Source organism: Microcaecilia unicolor, chromosome 7, assembly GCF_901765095.1.
Source record: "Microcaecilia unicolor chromosome 7, aMicUni1.1, whole genome shotgun sequence".
In the NCBI taxonomy this organism is placed as follows: domain Eukaryota; kingdom Metazoa; phylum Chordata; class Amphibia; order Gymnophiona; family Siphonopidae; genus Microcaecilia; species Microcaecilia unicolor.
This window is the reverse complement of record NC_044037.1, coordinates 171488289-171510796: the sequence shown is the minus strand read 5'-3', so window position 1 is coordinate 171510796 and position 22508 is coordinate 171488289. Positions and strand designations below refer to the sequence as shown.

At 41.8% G+C, this 22508-nt stretch overlaps 1 protein-coding gene across 1 annotated transcript in view; it reads left to right on the top strand.

Moving 5' to 3' along the window:
• NBEAL1 (neurobeachin like 1) overlaps positions 1–22508 on the top strand; it is a 502828-nt gene that overhangs the window by 420196 nt on the left and 60124 nt on the right. The window contains 6 exon segments of the mRNA XM_030208867.1: positions 6373–6490; positions 6991–7088; positions 14604–14714; positions 15361–15450; positions 17366–17475; positions 21203–21375. Of these exon segments, the coding sequence (XP_030064727.1) occupies positions 6373–6490; positions 6991–7088; positions 14604–14714; positions 15361–15450; positions 17366–17475; positions 21203–21375 (700 nt within the window).

The window sequence follows — 22508 nt, the reverse complement described above, 5'->3', positions numbered from 1 at the left end:
TACCTGCCGCCCCATGACAAACCCTGATTGATCAGTATGAATCAATGAAGGCAGGACCTTTCCTAACCGATCAGCAACTACTTTAGATAAAATCTTAATATCTAGATTTATTAGTGATATGGGGCGATAGGAGGCACATACCGCCGGGTCTCTACCTGGTTTCAAAAGCACGGAGATCCCCGCTTCATGCATACTCCCCGGCAATGGTTGGCCAGCCAGGCATGCATTCCCAACCCTCAACAACATGGGCCCCACCTCCCCTACAAAAGTCTTATAAAACCTAGCAGAATACCCATCCAGGCCGGGCGCCTTCCCTCCTTGGAGACCCTTAATCACCCTTTGAATCTCTTCAAGACGAAATGGGGCCTCTAACTGATTGCGTTCCAAACTTGATAACCTTGGGAGATGCAGCTTTCCTAAACCCCTCCTGATTTCTTCCCCCCCTGCCCCCCTCTCACTGCTGTATAACTTCTGATAAAATTTTTCAAACTGATCCCTGATTTCTCCATCTCTATAGTACATCTTATCGCCCGCCCCTTTTATTTTTGTTATTGTGTGGCTCCTTTGTCTCTGCCTCAAAAGATGAGCCAACATCCGTCCAGATTTGTTTCCAAATTCATAAAACTTCTGTTGGAGTCTTGTATGTAAAAACTCCACGTGTTCCACCTGCAATTTCTCTAATTCTGCTCTACACTGTCTTAATTCTTTCAGGACTATCCCAGAGCCTCCCTCTTGGTGACAACATTCTAATTTCGCTAATCGTGCCCGGAGGTCCAACTCCCTCTTCTCTCGTAGCCTCTTTTTCCGGGCTCCCCATTTGATGAAGTGACCCCTCACCACCTGCCTTTAGGCATCCCACAATGTGCCATCCAAAACCTCGCCAGTGTCATTCACCAACATATAATTCTGAATGACCTGGCGAATGTCATCCCGTACCCCACTATCCCCAAGAATCAATTCGTTTAATCTCCAAAAGAGTTGGCGCCTTTCCTCAGTCAAACCTTTGAGCTCAAGCTCCACGGGGGCATGGTCAGAGGTGGAAATGGACCCAACATGTGAATCAACCACCTGATCCCACAACTGGCGGCTACACCATACCATATCGATTCTTGTGTAAGTATTCTGAGAATGAGAAAAGAAGGTATAGGACCGCTGGCCTGGGTGTCTCAGCCTCCATACATCCACTAAGTCTAAGTCAGAGACAAGTGATTTTAACTGTGTACAGTGTGCTGAGGACTTATCAATCAGCCCCTTTGAATGATCCATTAATGTCATGCTAGTGTTAAAGTCCCCACCCAGGACCATCCCCCCTTTCTGGAACTGGGAGAGCTCCTTATGAATCCGTGTAAAAAAATTCTCCTTGTCCTGAGTTGGGGGCGTATATATTTACTATGGTCACCTCCTTGCCATACAGCTGACCCCTAATCGCCAGGCACCTTCCCAAAGTATCCCTATATGTTTCTTCTATGACCAGTGGGATGTGTCTACGGATGTAAATCACTAATCCTCCCACCTTGCCCCCTCTAGCATCACAGTGTGAGATACAGTCGCTGTACCCCCTATGTTTAAGTAGGTGTAAATCCCTCTTCTGAATGTGTGTTTCCTGCAATAATATAATATCCCACTTAAGTTTCTGCAATTCTCTATGTATCAAATTTCTCTTCTGTGGAGAGTTCATACCATTAACATTCCATGACCCAATGTGAAGACCCTTGATCCCCTTCCCTCCCCCCCCTCTCCCCCCCTGCTGGGCTGAGCCATTAGCCGCCAGCCGCTAGTAATGAGGAAATCACTCCCCGCCGGAGCTCATCGCCCTCTTCCCCCCAACAACATTTCCCGGTCCCCTCCCCCCATATTTCACAGATTTTACTGAGTTCCCAGAACCCTTTCAAACAATAAATAGACATCCTGTAACAACTCCAGAACAATCCCCCCAACTGCATATCATCTTTTTCTTAACAAAACCCCATGAAACCTTTGAGGTAACTGAAATCCTGAGTATCTCTCGTGTCCATTCAGGGTACTTTCTCCTCTGTTGATAGCTGTGAAGTATTCTCTCTTCGTGGGCGCACTTTATGCCAGGATGACTCTTTTTTTATCTTTGCTGTTATACTTGATCTCCCCTCCAAAGCTGCCGGAGGCAGATTTGTATATCCCAGCTCTGTAAGTACCTTCCAAGCCTCTCCCAGCGTAACCACTCGTCTGGTGATACCTTCCGCTGTAAACTGGAGGCCAAAAGGGAAGATCCATCTATATCTGAAATTAGACTGCTGGAGATATGTGGTTAAGTCTTTAAATTCTCTACGCCTCTGAAGAGTGCCCAGCGCTAAGTCTTGAAACACCAGAATTTTTTTATTTTCCCAGAGTAACTCCCCCTGGGATCTGGCTTTCTTCCAGATCTTGTCTTTGATAGTATAGTCTTTAAAGCATACAACAATGTCCCTGGGTTGCTGGTCTCTCCTGGGCCCCAGACTTCGATGTACCCGATCAAATCTTATTTCAGACTCCTCCATATTAGTCTGCCCCTCATTATTTATGTCCAATATTCTAGCACAAATTTCACGAATCACCTGTGCACAGTCTTTATTCTGGTCCGTTTCCGGAACCCCTTTGAATCTCAAATTATTCCTTCTGGAGCGATTTTCCAGATCTTCCACCTCTAATTGCAATTTTGCTTTTTCAGCTTGCACGATCGTGAGAGCAGTACGCAGGCCCTCCATTTCTCCCTCCACGTGCTCCAGCCCTTCTTCCACCTGCTCCACCCGTCATCCAATCTCTCTCACCTCTTTTTGGATATCTGTGACCGCCTCCCGGATAGTTTTCCGAACCGCCGACATTTCAGCCTTTAAGGCTTTAAACCACCTCGCTACCTCTTGTTTAGTCAGCTCGGTATCACTTTCTAGCTGATCTGTTGGATCCTCCGTTTCGGAGCCAGAATCCGCGGCGGCCATTTTGTTGTGAGCTTTCTGCTGGGAGCGGCTCGTGTTCGCCGCCTCGTTTTTCTGTGCCGCGGCGAACTTGAATTTTTCCAGCCGCTTTCGTGTCGCCATTACTTCTCTATATCTTTCACCTCAAAACCACCAATCTCGGGGGTTAGGGAACCAGGAAATAGCGCTTATTTCTTCACTGCCCCGACGGAGCTCTGGATTCAGGCTTCCATCCCCGACGGTGACGTCACTTCCTCAACTTGTTCAACTGTTTTTGCAGTTTCCAGAAATTCAGTCTTCAAGTTCAGTAAACACAATAGCTTTCTGAAGATTGTCCCTTGGAAACTAGCATAGGCATCTTTGTCCAATGTTACATTCTCATTCCCATAGTGTTATACTTTGGCATCAACTTAGTTTGTAACTTTCTCATCCCTGCTCAATCTGGAATGCTAGTCTTAAAGAAATTATAATGATTGACTTGGAAATTTGCAGGAGTGGTTTCTTTAAACATTCTTTTGCAGACCATGTTTCTTGAATCAACATTACATAAGAATAATTGAGTAATAAAATGAATATGGACAAAAACAGAAGTAGATGCCACCACAGGAAACAGAACTGCAAGAACAGTAGTGGGAATTAATTAAATATCTTATATACAGGACAATTTTCAAGCTGCCTCCACATAGGTAAAGTCTGTGGGGAGTTTTTAGTCATGCACTTTGCATCAGCTTCCAAAATTAAAGTGTGCTTATACTCTCACTTTGAAAATTGCCTAAGAGGAAGAGCACCCACACACATCTACATTTCATTTTCTGTGGGTATGTTTTCCCACTGGAAAATGTGGGTAAGCATGATGGAGATGGCATCAGCAGCACTTTCCACAACAGCATCTTACCTCTGCTGTTTTAAATAGTTAAAAGAAAACACAGGATGTGAGTCCCATGGACTGTTCTGTTCATCATCCAGTATCCACGAAAGCAAATTGGGCAATCCTGGCTGCTTTGACACTGGAGCAGGTAGTCCATGCCATTTTTTAGGATGGAGACATTGCTCAGTCTTGAGCAGGGGCATCTGCCTCCACCATCATGGATGGGAAGTCCGCCATATGCTTTGGCCACAATACAGCATGAGGAGGACGCAAGTGTGTTGGAAGCCTGAGGGGTGGGGTTCAGACCAAGAACTACTGTGTGAGATACCTCACAAGAACAACTTGGGGCAGTCCCGGTGGCTGTAAGCCAGAAGCTCGAGGATGCAGAGTGGGCAGCCTCAGGCTGTTAGAGTGGCTGCAAGTGCTGAAACAACAGTGATAATCAAGCTTGCCCGGTAGTTGAGAACCACAGGAATCCTCAAAAGTTTTCATTAGTCTGGCCTAAGACTTTCACTGTTGAGATTCTAATGATTTTGGATCATGAAAGGCACTCAGATTTAAGACTTAAACTCTAAATTTCAGGGAAACATGGTGAAAATGCAACATAACGCAGAAAAAATAGTCCAGAAAAAATCTAGTGCATTGGATTTGGAAATGAAACTTCAGAGTGTCCAGGCTTTAAATCTTTGGTTGACAATAATATGGTTATAAAGGACAATATTGAGGCACTGGAAATTGTGGTTATGGACTGTAATCCTCGGGTTATTAATTTTCATAAAGCTCCATTGGTCTCCTCTGAGAAAATGTTTATAAGAGGTTTGAAAAAATGCTACTGCATGTTTCTCCAGAATATATTATCTGTCCACTTCAAGCAGAAAATATCAAGAGCTACAGTAGGGTGCTGATCAAGCTATGAGTCTCTTGGATATTATGTCTTTATGGGAGAAATCAGATATGGCCTCTGTGATTCCTGCATCTTTATTACTGACATTAGAGTTTAGTTCTGATTAGGAATGGCTGTTCTGTTTTTAGCACCGTGAGACCCCTTTTATGAACTATGTTGGGGATCTATTTCCTGATATATCATGGAGACTCAGAAAAGAAGAGAATTTCTTCTCTTTTTAGGGTACTCCAACTGGGTGACTGTTTTCTTTTTAAATATCCTTGTAAACATCTTCTGAATACTGCTCTGTTAAATGCCTTATGATCCACCCCAGTTAATTGTATTTATTAAAAGTTTTAGATGCTTCTCAGACTCCTTTAGTTGTGGGGAAAGAGGCTGTTTCACCAGGGTGGTACCCAGAGGTTGAAGAAGAAGCCATAGACCTGATGACATCCCACAGCTGTAACTTTGATGCTGTGTAACCTGAAGCAGATAATTTTGTGATCACAGTGGAATTGGATGGGTCCTCCATTACTGGTAGACTCTGGAAATGTCAAATCCTGATTCTTAGTCAGTCAGTTAAAAAAAAAAAAAAAAAGAGAGAAGATTTACTGTGAACACAAGGTGACTTTGGCCTGTATCTGTGGGAATCAGTGACAGTACCCAGCTGCCCAGGTCTCTCTCAAAACAGCAACGGAACAGTGCAGCCTTGAAGCAACTTCTATACCCTATAATCCTTAGATAAGACTATCTAGATTTTGGAGCTCTGTGAGCCAGGCTTAATGCTGGACCACCTAACTCTAAGGAGGAATTATTCCCTGCAGTCACTCATCATTTTAGAAATAAGTAGAAATACAAATAAGAGAACAAATAGAACACTTAAAACAAAGTTCAGCAGTAAATGCTCAAAACGTAAAAATGTAGAGTCCAAAGAGTATATAAAATTTGGTCTAAATTTCCGTGTCAATCCAGGAAAAATTCACTTCATTCTCATGTGATGTTATAAAGATGGATCTTCTTCCACTCTTAAGACCTTTTTAAAGTACTAAGGGCCCTGTTTTCTAAGGCGCATTAGCATTTTTAATGTGCCTACAATTAGCACACGTTAACCATGTAGGCTTCTATAGGGATATTGTAGGTGCCTACATGGTTAATGCACATACATGCTTAACGCACATTAAAGACGCTAACGCACCTATAATGCGGCTTAGTAAACAGGGCCCTATATTCTTTATTGTTTTATTTCTTATGCTGTCTGTCACCCACCACCAAATTATACCCTAGTGTAGGCTGATCTGCCACAATATAACCATGTCAGAGTTTTGTAAATAAACAGTGTTAAGGTTTGTCTTTGATATTTTTATTGTGGTTTTACAATATTTTGTGTCATATTATACAAGCATTTCGGTTGATGTATGTGTAGCTACATTGCTGGCTGGGTTGGATCACTTCTTTGTGTTTTTTGTGTGTGTCCTATTATGACATTTTTTTATATATTGATTTTTATTTTTAATTGGCATTGCAGTATTAAAATGGGTAGCATCAGGTATGAATTTGCATCTAAAATAAGAAAGTCGTTATGGGACAGGTGAATAATATGTAATTATTTTATTCTGAAAGGAGCTTGCTTCCCACCAGGCACCTATCAATAATAGTTTATCACTTGCTGATAGAAGCTTTTGTTATCTGTCCAGGAGTCTGAATATGTGTCCACTCATCTCCATGAATGGATTGATCTGATTTTTGGCTACAAGCAGAGTGGACCAGCTGCAGAGGAGGCTCTCAACGTGTTCTATTACTGCAGCTATGAAGGTACAATTCATTGGGCTACCATGCCATAACAGCAGATAATGCAAAGCAGAAAGAAACTGCAGGAGCTCAAACAGAAATACCTAGAACATTAATGTAATGAAAAAAAGACTATGGGTATTTTCAGACTGAAGGATTTTCTTGCTAGTAATTTCACCTGAAACGTACTGCAGGTATTATTTGCATGTTTGATAATGCCAGAAGAATTTGTAACACATGAACTGCAGTACGAGGAGTGTGGAGTTAGACTGTGTGAAATCACTGATATAGACAAGAGTGCAACTTTATTAAAAATATACATCTTTTTAAATAAGATATTCGGTTGCTCAGGAGATTGTCCTCATTATGCTTTCCATCAGTTCATCCCAGCATTTGTTAAAAAAAAAAAGACTGTTTTGCTAGTTTATTGTAATTTTCATATACTGAATATACACATGGCAATTTATACATTTCCTCTGATGCTGTTCTGACTTTTTTTTTCCTCCTTCCATTATTTATTTTAGGACGTGTAGATCTAGACTCCATAGCTGATGAGAAAGAAAGGAAAGCACTGGAGGGGATAATAAACAATTTTGGGCAAACTCCATGCCAGCTGCTGACGGTATGCTTACTTTATTGTATTAAAGATACTGCCTAAAGCAGTCTAAAATGTCTTGATATACAAGCTGTATGCAAAAGTTTAAGAATCCTGGTCAGATTGTGTGTTTGAACAGATCCCTAAGGGGTTCTTTAACAAAGCTGCGGTAAAAGGACCCCTGTGGTGGTGTCTGTGTGCAGGCTTGCCGCACACTGAGGCCCCTTTTACTGCAGCAGGTAAAAAGATGGGGGGGGGTTTAAATGGAAATGACCGTTCAGTAAGTTAAGCACTTGCTGCATAGCCATTTCCTGGGGTAGTTCTTACCGCCTCCTATTTAGGAGGTAGTAAGGGCTCCCACGCTAACCTTTTGGTAACCAGGCATCGCACATTCCTGCCTGATTACTGCCATGTAAGCCCCCAATGCTAAAAAAATTAAAAAAAAATTTCAGTGCTGGAAATGGCATGCGGCAAATCTGCCCTACCACCGGGCTCCTGCAGTAGCCCAGCGGTAGGGCCGATTTGCTGTACGCCATTGCCACAATAGCCTTAGTACAGTTTTGTAAAAGCGCACTTAAGTAAACAAAGGCTGACACCTCTGCATGGTTAAGAGTTAAGTATATTTTTCTTCAGTGTTTGATTCAGATGGAATAGTTTTTAATGATGAGAAAAGGAGATTTTATGATATTTTTCTGTTAATTTTACAAGAAGTCAATTAGCTTTATCTGCTTTGTAAGAACTGTTTTGTTTGTGGAATTTGAGAGTTAAATCAACTGAAAATTGTTTGATCAGACTGTATCTGCTCTGGTCATACCTAGAGAACTTTTTTTGATACAGCACTTGGCTGACTCACTGGGACACCCTCCTTGGGTCTTTCAGAGGGTGTCTCCCCGAGTCTTGCTTGCTTCCAGAAAAGATTCCACGAAGAAGTGTTATTCTTTCAAATGGAGGAGATTTTCCATCTGGTGTGACAGCAAGGCCCTAGATCCTTTTTCTTGTCCTACACGGACCCTGCTTGAATACTTTCTACACTTATCAGTCTGGCCTCAAACCCAACTCAGTAAAGGTTCATCTTAGTGTGATTAGTGCCTGTCATCGCCGTGTAGAGGGTAAGCCTATCTCTGGACAGCCTTTAGTTGTTCACTTCATGAGAGGTTTCCTTTTGTTGAAGCCCCCTGTCAAACCTCCACCAGTGTCATGGGATCTCAACGTCGTCCTCACCCAGCTGATGAAAGCTCCTTTTGAGCCACTGAATTCCTGCCATCTGAGGTACTTGACCTGGAAGGTCGTTTTCTTGGTGGCTGTTACTTCAGCTCATAGGGTCAGTGAGCTTCAGGCCTTAGTAGTACATGCACCTTATATCAAATTTCATCACAACAGAGTAGTCCTCCGCACGCACCCTAAGTTCCTGCCAAAGGTGGTGTCAGAGTTCCATCTGAACCAGTCAATTGTCTTGCCAACATTCTTTCCCCGTCCTCATACCCGCCCTGGCGAAAGCAGTTTGCACACCTTGGACTGCAAGAGTGCATTGGCCTTTTACGTGGAGCGGACAAAGCCCTTTAGACAGTCCGCCCAGTTGTTTGTTTCTTTTGATCCCAACAGGACCCCATCGGAAAACGCACAATCTCCAGTAGGCTAGCAGATTGCATTTCCTTCACTTACACCCAAGCTGGGCTGATCCGGAGAGCCATGTTACGGCTCACAATGTTAGAGCTATGGTGACATCAGTGGCTCACTTAAAGTCAGCCTCCATTGAGGAGATTTGCAAAGCTGCAACGTGGTCATCAGTCCACACATTCACATCTCACTACTGCCTTCAGCAGGATACCCGATGCAGCAGTCGGTGCTGCAGAATCTGTTCAGGTTTTAGAATCCAACTCCACCCCCCAAGACCCATTTTTGTTCTGTTCCAGGCTGCTGTCTCAGTTAGTTGTTTATGGTTTCAGGTCAATCTATGTTATGTCCTCGCCGTTGCGAGGCCCAATTGACCAATGTTCATTGTTTTGAGTGAGCCTGGTTGCTAGGGATACCCCACATGTGAGAACAAGCAGCCTGCTTGACCTCGGAGAAAGCGAAGATACATACCTGTAGCAGGTATTCTCCGAGGACAGCAGGCTGATTGTTCTCACAAACCCTGCCACCTCCCCTTTGGAGTTGATTTGTTTCTTTTTACGCTTTTGATTTAACTGAGGAACGCATTCGCGACAGGCGGGAAATTGGTCTGCACTTGCGCGCTGCATGCGCGCCAGAAGACTCTCGCAAAACTTTTTAAATATTTTGCTTGCAAAATGCCGATTCCTGGGCCGACACAGACATCGAACCACATGTGAGAACAATCAGCCTACTGTCCTCGGAGAATACCTGCTGCAGGTATGTATCTTTGCTATATTGCAGCGACTGAAATGACAGGGGCCTGGGGAAAGGAAGAAGTGATATGGATCACCTTAAAAAGAGATGATAGAACTTCTGTCCATGTGGGTGTTGTCTGCAGACCTCCAACACAATCGAAGGAACTAGATAAGGATCTGATCACAGATATTCAAAAGTTGGGAAAGAAGAGAGAGGTGCTATTGCTGGGAGATTTCAATCTGCCGGATGTAGATTGGAAGGTTCCATCTGTGAAATCGGAAAGAAGTAGAGAGATCGTGGATGCTTTTCAAAGTGCTCTGCTCAGACAAATGGTGATGGAACCCACGATGGAGGGAGCGACGCTGGATCTGGTGCTCACAAATGGGGATAGTGTGTCAAATATCTGAGTGGGTGCCCACCTGGGCAGCAGTGACCCTCAAACAGTTTGATTTGATATAACAGCTGAAGTGGAGGGCAGCCACTCAAAACTCAAAGTCACGCATGCTGACTTTAGTAAAATGGGGAATACCTGAGGAAGGAGCTGATGGGCTGAGAGGACATACAAGAAGTGGAAGGACAGTGATCCAGGCTGAAAGAAGCTATAACTATGGCCACAAACCTTTATATAAGGAGAGTAAATAAAAGCAAGAGAAAAGGAAACCGATATGGTTCTCCAAGCAAGTGGCTGAGAAAATAAAGGCTAAAGAGTTGGCGTTCATGAAATACAGAAGAACTCAAGAAGAGGAACACAGAGAGAAATACCAGATGAAACTGAAAGAAGCCAAGAGAGAGATACTACGTCTGGCGAAAACGGAAGAACAAATGGCTAGAAATGTAAGGAGGGGCGACAAAAATTTCTTCAAGTATATTAGTGAAAGGAGGAAGACTAAAAAGGGAATTGTGAGACTGAAAGATGCTGCGAACCGCTATGTAGATAATGATGAAGAAAAAGCAAATTTGCTAAACAGATACTTTTGTTCTGTTTTCACAGAAGAAAATCCTGGAGAAGGATCCCGATTGACTGGCAAAAGTACATATGAGAATGGAGTGGATACAGCACCGTTCACAGAAGACAGTGTGTATGAACAACTTGAAAATCTAAAGGTGGACAAAGCTATGGGACCGGACGGGATCCACGCCAGGATATTGCGGGAGAGGTTCCGTGGGATTGGAGAAGAGCAGATGTGGTCCCTCTTCACAAAAGTGGTGATAGGGAAGAAGCTGGAAACTACACGCCGGTAAGCCTCACTTCGGTTATTGGAAAAGTATTGAAGCGATGCTGAAGGAAAGGATAGTGAATTTCCTGGAAGCCAATAAGTTGCAAGATCTGAGACAACATGGTTTTACCAAAGGTAAATCATGCCAAACGAATCTCATTGAATTCTTTGACTGGGTGATCGGAGAATTAAATCATGGATGTGCTATAGACGTAATCTATTTAGATTTCAGCAAAGCTTTTGACACGGTTCCCCACAGAAGGCTCTTGAATAAACTTGACAGGCTGAAGATAGGACCCGACGTGGTGAACTGGTTGATGGACAGACGCCAGAGGGTGGTGGTTAATAGAATTCACTCGGATGAGGGAAAGGTGAGTAGTGGAGTGCCTCAGGGATCGGTGCTAGGGCCGATTCTGTTCAATATATTTGTGAGTGACATTACCGAAGGGTTAGAAGGTAAAGTTTGCCTTTTTGCGGATGATACAAAGATTTGTAACAGAGTGGACACCCCGGAGTGAGTGGAAAACATGAAAAAGGACCTGCAGAAGCTAAAAGAATGGTCTAAGGTTTGGCAATTAAAATTCAATGTGAAGAAATGCAAAGTGATGCACTTAGGGAGTAGAAATCCACGGGAGACGTCCCTGGGCGCCCTGATCTCATCTCATGGTTTTCAGTATCATCTCTATGCTGATGATACCCAGCTATATCTGTCCACACCAGACATCACCGCAGAGACCCAGGCAAAGGTATCAGCCTGCCTATCCGACATTGCTGCCTGGATGTCCAACCACCACCTGAAACTGAACATGTCCAAGACCGAGCTCATCATCTTTCCACCAAAACCCACGTCTCCTCTTCCTCCACTTTCTATCTCAGTTGATAACACTCTCATCCTCCCCGTCTCATCTGCCCGCAACCTCGGAGTCATCTTTGACTCCTCCCTCTCCTTCTCTGCGCATATCCAGCAGACTGCCAAGACCTCACGCTTCTTCCTGTTTAACATCAGCAAAATTCGCCCTTTCCTCTCTGAACACACCACCCGAACTCTCATCCATGCTCTCATTACCTCTCGCCTTGACTACTGCAACTTACTCCTCACTGGCCTCCCACGTAGCCATCTATCCCCCCTTCAATCTGTTCATAACTCTGCGGCACGTCTCATATTCCGCCAAAACCGATTTACTCATATCACCCCTGTCCTCAGGTCACTTCACTGGCTTCCAATCAGATACCTCATTCAATTCAAGCTTCTCCTTCTTACCTACAAATGCATTCAGTCTGCTGCCCCTCACTACCTCTCCTCCCTCATCTCCCCCTATGTTCCTGCCCGTAACCTCCGTTCACAGGACAAATCCCTCCTCTCTGTACCCTTCTCCAACACCGCCAACTCCAGGCTCCGCTCATTCTGCCTCGCCTCACCCTATGCTTGGAACAACCTTCCTGAGCCCTTACACCAAGCCCCCTCCCTGCCCATCTTCAAGTCTTTGCTTAAAACCCACCTCTTCAATGCTGCATTCGGCAACTAACTCTTACCATTCACTAAATCCAGACTGCCCCAATTTGACCACCCCTGTCGGGACTGTCCGTTCACTTGTCTCTTAGATTGTAAGCTCCTTGAGCAGGGACTGTCCCTCTATGTTAAATTGTACAGCGCTGCGTAACCCTAGTAGCGCTTTAGAAATGTTAAGTAGTAGTAGTGTTAGGCGGTGAGAGGCTGATATGTACAGACGTGGAGAGGGATCTTTGGGTGATAGTATCTGAGGATCTGAAGGCGAAGAAACAGTGTGACAAGGCGGTGGCCGTAGCCAGAAGATGGCTAGGCTGTATAGAGAGAGGTGTGACCAGCAGAAGAAAGGAGGTGCTGATACACCTGTACAAGACGTTGGTGAGGCCCCACCTGGAGTATTGTGTTCAGTTTTGGAGGTCGTATCTTGCTAAGGATGTAAAAAGAATTGAAGCGGTGCAAAGAAAAGCTACAAAAATGGTATGGGATTTGCGTTACAAGACGTTTGAGGAGAGACTTGCTGACCTGAACATGTATAACCTGGAGGAAAGGAGAAACAGGGGTGATATGATACAGACGTTCAAATATTTGAAAGGTATTAATCTGCAAATTAACCTTTTTTCCGGAGATGGGAAGGTAGTAGGACTTGAAATGAGATTGAAGGGGGGCAGACTCAAGAAAAATGTCAGGAAGTATTTTTTCACGGAGAGAGTGGTAGATACTTGGAATGCTCTCCCGCGGGAGGTGGTGGAGATGAAAACAGTAACGGAATTCAAAAATGCGTGGGATAAACATAAAGGAATCTTGTTCAGAAGGAATGGATCCTCAGAAGCTTAGCCGAGATTGGGTGGCAGCACTGGTGGTGGGAGGCGGGGCTAGTGCTGGGCAGACTTCTACGGTCTGTGCCCTGAAAATGGCAGATACAAATCAAGGTCAGGTATACACATAAAGTAGCACATATGAGTTAATCTTGTTGGGCAGACTGGATTGACCGTACAGGTCTTTCTCTGCCATCATCTACTATGTTAGTATGTTTGTGTGTGACATATTGTAATTTACTTAAACTTCTTTGGAGGTACAAACATAATATGAATGTTTTTCTAAATTAAATTCAATTAAAAATTATTATTTGCTTATTAATTGAATATAATAGAAAAAGTGAATTTGACATGGTAAAGTTTGGCATCTTTCCAATTGTTTCATTACTACTTTTAAGTCATTAATAATGCACTAAGGGGGTCTTTTACTAAAGTGCGCTAGTATTTTTAGCTTGTTCTAAAAATCAGCTGCCACCAAACACTGAGACACTCATAGGAATATATTAAATATTAGCACACCTTGGTAAAAGACCCCCTAAAAATTGATTGACTCTTATGCCTATATTTACTAAGCGGTGCAATGGGTGCATTAGCGTTTTTAATGCGCGTAAATACACACACACACATTTATCATTAGTCCGCCCCAGTGCTATCTAGATAGAGACAGGATGGTACAGGGCAGAGCAAAGGTGGAGTCAGACGTTATCTGGTGAGCAGTGATATTTATTCCACTAACTGGATAACTGGACACAGAACAGTAAAAGAACCTGTCCTGTCTGTATTTGGTTAGCTATCTTGGTATTCTATAATATACTTATATATACACACACCACACACACACACACACACACAGAAAAGTTGGAAATAATTCCATGAAACAATATCTGCAAGCTTTCCCAATCAAGCCGCCGCCTCCTCTATCTCTAACTGCCGACTACCGATATGCATGGTGGAGTGGATCTTAATGAATCAGATGCGTATTTTATTTTCTTTGTTGTAAAGTCTGTTGTGAAACCTAGTAACTAAACTGTAGTATGAATGATTGCTGTAGTGACACCTAGGCAGTGAACAGAGTAGCTTGGTATTGGTTGATATGTGTACTGCCACCTACTGATAGAGAAGCACAGCAATACCTGTTGCCTTTGTTTGGTGACACTCTGTTAAACTGTGAACTCTGTCCTTCAGTGTGTTGACAGCGACCTCTGTTAGGTTTATAATACTGTTCTTTCCAAACAAATGAACTGTTTAGGTTATCATCCATTGAAACCATCCCTCTCTTCTCCCCTCCTGGTAAGAGACAACACAGATACACATACGTATACATGCGCATTTGTAGAGGGATTAGAAAAAAAACAGAGCCTTACTTTACATGCTTTCCCCACTTGTTCCAAAGTAGACATAGTTCTTCTTGTAATGAAAGGTATTTTTGAGGCTAGCTAAAATTCACCTGAATTTTCAAAATTAAGTAGGGCAAGACAATTTTGATCCTCTATCAGTTATGGATTATAATGTGTATTGAGCATGTGTGGGTTTAAGCATTGAATGAAAATGTGAAGTCAATGAATTGTATTTTGTTGATTTGCAGTTCATATGTAAAATTTGTAACACTTGTTTGTTGGGGGGGGGGGGGGTCTTTTTAAAACCTGTGACATAGGAACCTCATCCTGTAAGGTTGTCTGTAGATGAAATCATGCAGAGGCAAGCCAAAACGGACATCTCAAATCTTTTTCTGCATCTCCTTGAGCTCAAGAGCTTCTTCATAGAGGTAACACCTGCACATATTTAGTCCTATATAACCTTTAAGCCTGGTATAAAATATAGTTTATTGAATAATAAGTTATAATGATAGTATGCTTGTAAAGTTGCTGTATTGCCCAGGTCATCAGATATAGCTTAAACTGTTTGTTTGTTTGTTTGTTTGTTTGTTTGTTTGTTTGTTCATTTGTTTTAAACTCTCATTCAATTGATTTCTAGAATCTGTAGACTAAATTGTATTTATTTGTTGATGGAGAGGAGTAGGCACAAGAAGGAGGTATTAGGCTAGGTATTCTTTCTCTCAATTCAGATATATGGGAGGTAATATGTAGAGAATAAGATGTGGAGGTGCATTTTCAAAGCACTTAGACTTACATATTAACCTATGGAACTTTGTAAGCCTAAGTGCTTTGAAAATGAGCCCCACAGGGTAAGAGGGATATCCATCTGCATTTTTTCAGGTAAAGCAAATAATAAATATTAAATAATCCAAACTGGCCATCTTATCCTTGCTTAACTGCAGCTATTTATCTTTTAAATGTTATCAGTTGTAGGAAAATGGAATTAGATGGTTAATACAATGCATCATTGGGTATGACTATTTGACTATTTTATGTTACTGCTACTATAGATCTTCTCTCCCTCTTTTCAATTAGGGAATCAGTGACAAAATACCCATCGTCAAGGCAATTGTCCCCAAGAACCAGTCCCGCTCTTTCATATCACAGGGAAGTCCAGAGACACTGGTGAGTTTGACTTACCTTTCTTTTGAAAGTTTGACATCTTAAGTTATATATGTAGCCAAAAGTAATCTTTGAGGACACCTTGTTTACTTTTTAAGATGGTCCTTAACAATCCTCATTCGTCCTCCTCACTTTTTTTGTTCTATATCTCACGGTTCCGTGACGGTTTTTACCTCCTTTTTTTTGCTGTGGCCTTAACAAGCTCTGTACATTTTTTAGTTCCATTTCGCTACATGCTTGAAACAAGATACAATTGAAATTTAAATCCCACAATTAAAAAAAATAACACAAGTGAAAACAACCCACCCCCACAAAATCAACTCTCCACCCTAACCCCACACACCACCCCCTATCCTCCCCATATTGTAACCCAACTCCTCTCTAATCTTCTATCCCCATTGTCACCCACCTCCACCCCAACCTGCCCACTCCCAACCCAGCATCCCAGCCACAATCTTTCCCTATCTATTCCACATTCCACCAGTTTCATTAACTACCCCACAGCAGTTTCTCAGAGGCAAGTGGTTGGAATGTCTGGAATTACTTCTAATAAGAATCTATTTTCATATTTTGATACATTAATATTCTTTTCATTTTAAGAGCTAAGATGTGCTAATCTTTTTAATATAGTTTATGACTTACTTTATTTGATATACCACCTTTCCTTTGATAATATCAAAACGGTTCACTCATTTAAAAAATACAAAGACCAGGGGTCAGTCAATTTAAATTACATGGAAATACTTGGAGGAAATATTTTTCACTCAATGAATAGTTAAGCTCTGGATCTCGTTGCTGGAGGATGTAGTAATGGCGGTTAGCGTTTCTGGGTTTAAAAAAAAGGTTTGGACAAGTTCCTGAAGGAAACGTCCATAGTCTGTTATTGAAATGGACATGGGGAAAACCACTACTTTCCCTGGGATTGGTAGCATGGAATATTGCTACTATTTGGGTTTCTACCAGGTACTTGTGCCTGGATTGGCCACTGCTGGAAACAGGATACTGGGCTAGATGGACTATTGGTCTGGCCCAGTATGGCTGTTCCTATGTTCTTATGTAAGAATTAAAAAAAAAAAAAAAAGCAATAAAAACTCAGTGATTAGGAAAGGAACTCCAGTGTTTAAAGGAAAGAGTAGGAGATTAGGCAGACAAGGTGGGTGGGGGGAAGGGGGGGTCCCTAAAGGGAGAAAATAACATTAATCTATGTAAAGGGAGGGAGATTGCAGCACTAATAAACCCCTATAGCTTCATCTGCAGCCAACTGCACATTGAAAGATTTCTCAAAAATGTATGTTTTCAATAGGGATCTGAATTTTGGATTAGCAGATTCAAGTCTAACTTTTTGAGGCAAGGAATTCCAGGTAGAGGGGGCTACACAAAAAAAGGCTGTGTTCCTTGTAGAATTGTAATGGGCTTGACGAACTGATGAAATCAGTCTTTTGAGAAATCTATCCCGAAGTATGGCACCCTTATTATTATATTCCTACATATTAAGCATATGAAAGATAAACTGTAGCTCATTGTATTAGTCTTTTCTTTATGGATCCAACTTGGATGATAAGTATACAACAGTATAATTCATACACTAATGTGCATTTCTTTATCATACCACCATGATTCTCTGTCATACCAGCATGATTATCAGTGTCTTTTAAAGTGAGACCTTATACTGTGTTGTCAGGAGCTGTCAGAACTGACCTGCAATTGCAGAGCTGAGAAATCACTGCCTTGCTCTGCAAATCTATTACTAGTTTTCAGAAGCACCAAATTTGCTCCAATTTTGATGATAAAAGAAAATGTGTGTAATGCATGTCCACAAACGAAAATGATCTTTCATATGTCACCTGGCTCTTCTAAAGTTAGCAATGTCATTTGCCAACCTGACCTTCAGTATTGCTACTTTTTCTGTCCTTGCTAGATAACAATAAATCAGAACTGCATAATTGGAATCCATGGCTGGCTACCGTATGACAAAAATATCTCCAACTATTTTACATTCCTTAAAGACCAAACTCTGACAAATTCAAAGTAAGTAGACCTGGAAAGATGCAGTTGTTTATCAGGCCCTTAGTTTGATGAGGCTTTTTTGTTTGGGTTTGAACAAAAACTACACACAGGTATATATCCGCACTCAGCATTAGACATTGTCCATCCTGATACCTTTCGTTTAGTGCATAGGGCAAATAGAAAGAAAGGTGGGCTTTACTAACAATATCTAAAAAAATATATACAACTAAGGTGCTAGAATAAAAAAGGCAATTAGTTTGTGTTTATTCTTCCATTCTAGAGAGCATGTTTTAATTTTGCCATATTGAAAGAGTATAACAGTACAATCATAATATGGGACTATTAGTAATTCTTTTTATAAACCTTTGCTTTTGATAGTTTAATTTCCAATTTGTGGAACAGGGACTGAATCTAAACAGCCACGTCTTTCCCTAACTCATTTAAAGTCTGCACATACAAGGAACAGATCTATAACTGACTATCTGCATTTATGTGCCCTTTGCACATGTAAATGTATAAAATACTAGCATTTGGGTGCATAAGGGTACACTTTCCTGTGAAAGTACCAGCAGGGTGCCTACGCACTATTCAGTAATGGCAGGTGTAAGTGACATAGCATGTAAAATGTAAGGGTGGCATACACAAGGACAGGCAGTGGGTGGAACTCCCACTTATACATGTAACTTACAGACTACTGTAAGTTTTGCAAGTCCCTGCCACATTTACATGACTGCAGTTACACCAGGCCTATGGCCTTTCACTGTGTGGTATTGAGATGCCTAAATGAAGACGCCCACATATAGAATTGCCCCCACAGTACTTAGCTTTACACATGAAATACAGTTGCGTTGCACAACAGGTGGAGACCTGTGTTTGAACAGATTTATCCATTTCGTTACCCAAATATTTTATATCTTTTTTTTTTAATTTGGTTTCTTATTGGCAGTTATTCTCTTTGAACAGGGCATTACAGACCATAAATTCCTTCACCCAAGAAAATCATTGCTATTTTAAGACAATCTTATTTGCTTTGGGAGAACTTTAAAAGGTTTCTTCTGTACTAGAGATTAGGTTTATTTCTTAGTTTCCCCTAGGCATAGGAATAGGAAATCAGAATGATGAGTGAGGTGATTAAATTTGCAGATGTCACAAAACTATTCAAAGTTGTCAACATGCATGTGGATTGTGAAAAATTGCATGAAGACCTTAGGAAACTGGGAGACTGGGCATCCAAATGGCAGCTGAAATTTAATGTGGACAAATGCAAAGTGATGCACATTGAGAAGAAAATCCTAATCATAGTTACTTGATGCTAAAGTCCATCTTAGAAGTCAGCACTCAAGAAAAAGATCTAGATGTCATTGTAGACAATACACTGAAATCTTCTGCCCAGTTGGCCAAAAATCAAACAGGATGCTAGGAATTATTAGGAAAGGGATGCAAAATAAGACCAAAAGTATTATAATGCCTCTGAATTGCTCTATGATGCAACATCACCTTAAGTATTGCGTTCAGTTCTGTTCGCTGTATCTCAAAAAAGATATAGCAGAATTAGAAAAGGTTCAAAGAAGAGCGACCAAAATGATAGAGGGGATGGAATTCCTCCTGTATGAGGAAAGGCTAAAGAGCTCTTCAGCTTGGAAAAGAGATAGAAGCACAGAATGGGGAAAGAAGGAAACGAAAGAGACAGATTCTAGACTCAGGGTGGAGGAGGGGGAGGGGAAGGGAAAGAGGGAAAAGCAAGGGAGAGATTCTGAACCCAGGGGTAGAGGAGGGGGGAAAGGTTCACCTCAATGCAGTTGGTGCTTATCACCATACCGTAGCTGTTCACATCATGTGAGGTTTGCTTTTGTTAAAACCTCCCATCAAGCCCCCCCCCCCCCCCCCCCCCATCATGTCATGGGATCTGAATGTTATCCTTACCGAGCTGATGAAAGCTCCTTTTGAGCTACTTGACACCTATTACCTAAGGCACCTGACTTGAAAGGTCTTATTTGTGGTGTCCATCAATTTCACCCACAGAGTCAGTGAGCTCTGTAGGCCTTATTAGCCAATCCATCTTACACAAAATTTCATCATAACAGAGTGGTTTTGTGCATGCATCCGAAGTTCCTTCCTAACATAGTGTTGGAGTTCCACCTTAACCAATCAATTGATGTACCAACATTTTCCCCCAAACCTGAGGCCCAACAAGGTAAAAAGCACACTGTACACTCTGGACTGTAAAATAACTTTGGCCTTCTATCTGGAGCAGTCTAAAACCCATAGAAAGTCCAGCCAGTTTTTTGTTTCATTTGACCCCAATAGAGTAGGGGCTGCCATCGGTAAAAGCACCCTTTCAAATTAGTTTACAAACTGCATCTACTATTCTGTCTCTGGAAGGTCATGTCATGGCTCATAATGTCAGGTCCATGGCTGCATCAGTAGCCCACCTGTGTTCAGCATCCATTGAGAAGGTTTGCAATCCATTATTTCACATCTTACTACTGTTTGGAACAGGGCTTCCAAATTGACAGCCATTGTGGTCAAACAGTTCTTCAGAACTTATTTAGGGTCCAAAATCCAACTCTACCTCCCCCCCAATAGGCCTTGCCTGGCCTTTTTTTTTCCCTTTCTATTTTGGACAGCCAGATATCTAGGGAGTCTCATCAGACAGAATAATGACATCTTGCCTGTCCTTGGAGAAAGCAGAGTTATTCTTCTGTAGCAGGGTTCACCAAGAACTGCGGATGCTTATTGTGACTGTCCCGCCCACCTCTTGGAAATGTGTTCTATAAGCTATAGAAATAGACTGACCTGATCCCACATGACGGTGGTAGGCAGGAAGATGCACATGTTGCTCTCAGATGCTTTTAGAAAGATGCTGGGGAATGGTTACTGTACGAAGTTCCATCAGAATAAGCATTCTGCTGTCCTCTGAGAACACTTGCTACAGGTGAGTAACTTTGCTTACATGCATAGGTGTAACTCTCACCCATGTTTCATCCATGTGAACCCCCTCTTGCATCTATGTGCTGTGCCAGAACAGTAAATAGTTGCCCTCCTGTCACTTTCACTGAAGTGTACGCTTACTTGCATAAGTGATAGTATTCTGTACTTTTATGTCCGCACGGGTTGCATAAATGTGGACACTCGATTTATAAAACTGCCCTAATAATCAGCAATGCTGAATACACATATAATGCAGTCACCACTGGCACCATCCATTTGGTTTAGACCTGCTGTTTAGCAGGCTTAAACTAAAAGATAATTTATCCAGATTGCCACTAAATATTGCTGCTGTCCAGATAATTTTCAAACCTGCTCTCTCCAAGCATAGCCCGATATTACAGTATATGGATAGTATTGAGCCATTCAGCTAGATTTTTAAACTTGGTACTATCCATATCATTTTTTTGGTTTTTTTTAAAATATACAGGTATTGAAATTGTATGTTCACTGGCCAGCTTTGAATATATTACTTTTTGAATATTAGATGAAACATACTTTGTGTGGAGGCCAGGTTGTTATGGTCCTACAATTTAACCTACTCAGTGAAAAATTGAATAGTGCTACAAAATCCACACATCTGCATGTTTTTTTCACGTATACAAGGGGGGGGGGTCAAGGGTCATCTATCAAGAGACCAAAAGCAGGACACAATAGATTAAAATATGATGATGTTTTCTTCATTTAAAAGTAATTGATCGTTGATGCAAGTTTTTAATCTTTTTAATATAGCCAAATTCACTGTAAATTTTGTCTGCAGAACCCAGCGTACTGTAAGTGGCCCATTCACACCAGGTTTGGATATCACTACAAAGTTGTTTGTCGTGTCACATGATGGAAAGTTGCTGTTCAGCGCAGGACATTGGGACAACAGTATCAGAGTGACATCTCTCCCAAAAGGCAAATTGATTGGACAGCATATCAGTCACATGGGTAAGGAATTGAACAAAATGGCAAGAGGAAGCAAGCACAGGCTGCTTTCCTGTATCGAGGGTGGAGGGGCTTAATTGGACAAATATAAGAATTATTGAAAGTTGATATGCACATGCTTTTAAAATTATAGTATCTAAGGAGGAAATGTAAGCAATCTTAAAAAGCGTATATACAGTCTTCTAAGAAGATCAACTTTTGCCAGGACCAATATGACTACTAGAAATTAAGATGCTTTGTAACTGTATATACAATATGGGGTATGGATACCCTGTTGAAATCAGTACTTCTTGGTCTTACTGTTATCAGGACTCTTCATTTCTGAGAAACTTATTAGTCTTTATTTAAAATCCTAGTAAGCATAGAAACATGACAGCAGATAAGGGCCAAATGGCCCATCCTCGGCATCCACTACCACCGCCTCTCTCTGAGAGATACCACATGCCTGTCTCATGCTTTCATAAATTGACACAGTCTTTGTCTTCACTGCCTCCACTGGGAGGCTATTCCTTGAGTCCCCCACCCTTTCCATGAAAAAGTATTTCCTTAGATTACTCCTGAGCCTATAGCCTCTTAACTACATCCTATGCCTTCTAATTCCAGAGTTTTCCTTCATTTGAAAAAGGCTCACCTCCTGTACATTAATGCCGTGGAGATATGTCTCTATCATATCCATTCTCCCGCCTTTCTTCCAGAGTATATGTATTGAAGTCTATATGTCTGTCCCCATATGCTTTATGACAGAGACCACTATCTAGTTTTATAGCCACCCCTCCTGACCGACTCCATCCTGTTTATATCTTTTTGAAGATGCAGGCTCCAGAATTGCACACAGTATTATAAATGGGGCCTCACCAGAGGCTTATAGAAGGGCACTTTTTTCCTGCTGGCCATTTCTTTCCCTGTGTCAGTGATATTGAGCAAACTAAGCATGTTTGTTAGTTCTTTGGTGAAAGTTAAATGCAGAAAAGTTACAGAAAGTTAACATGGACAGTGCTGTAGGAATCTGTCACAGTGTGTGCAAAATATAAAAAATATAAGAATATAGAAAAGGAGGATTCATCAAGGTAATTGAGCAGAGATGGTACCCGTATAATGTTAAAGAATATTTGACAGTATCATCAGTAGGCAACTAC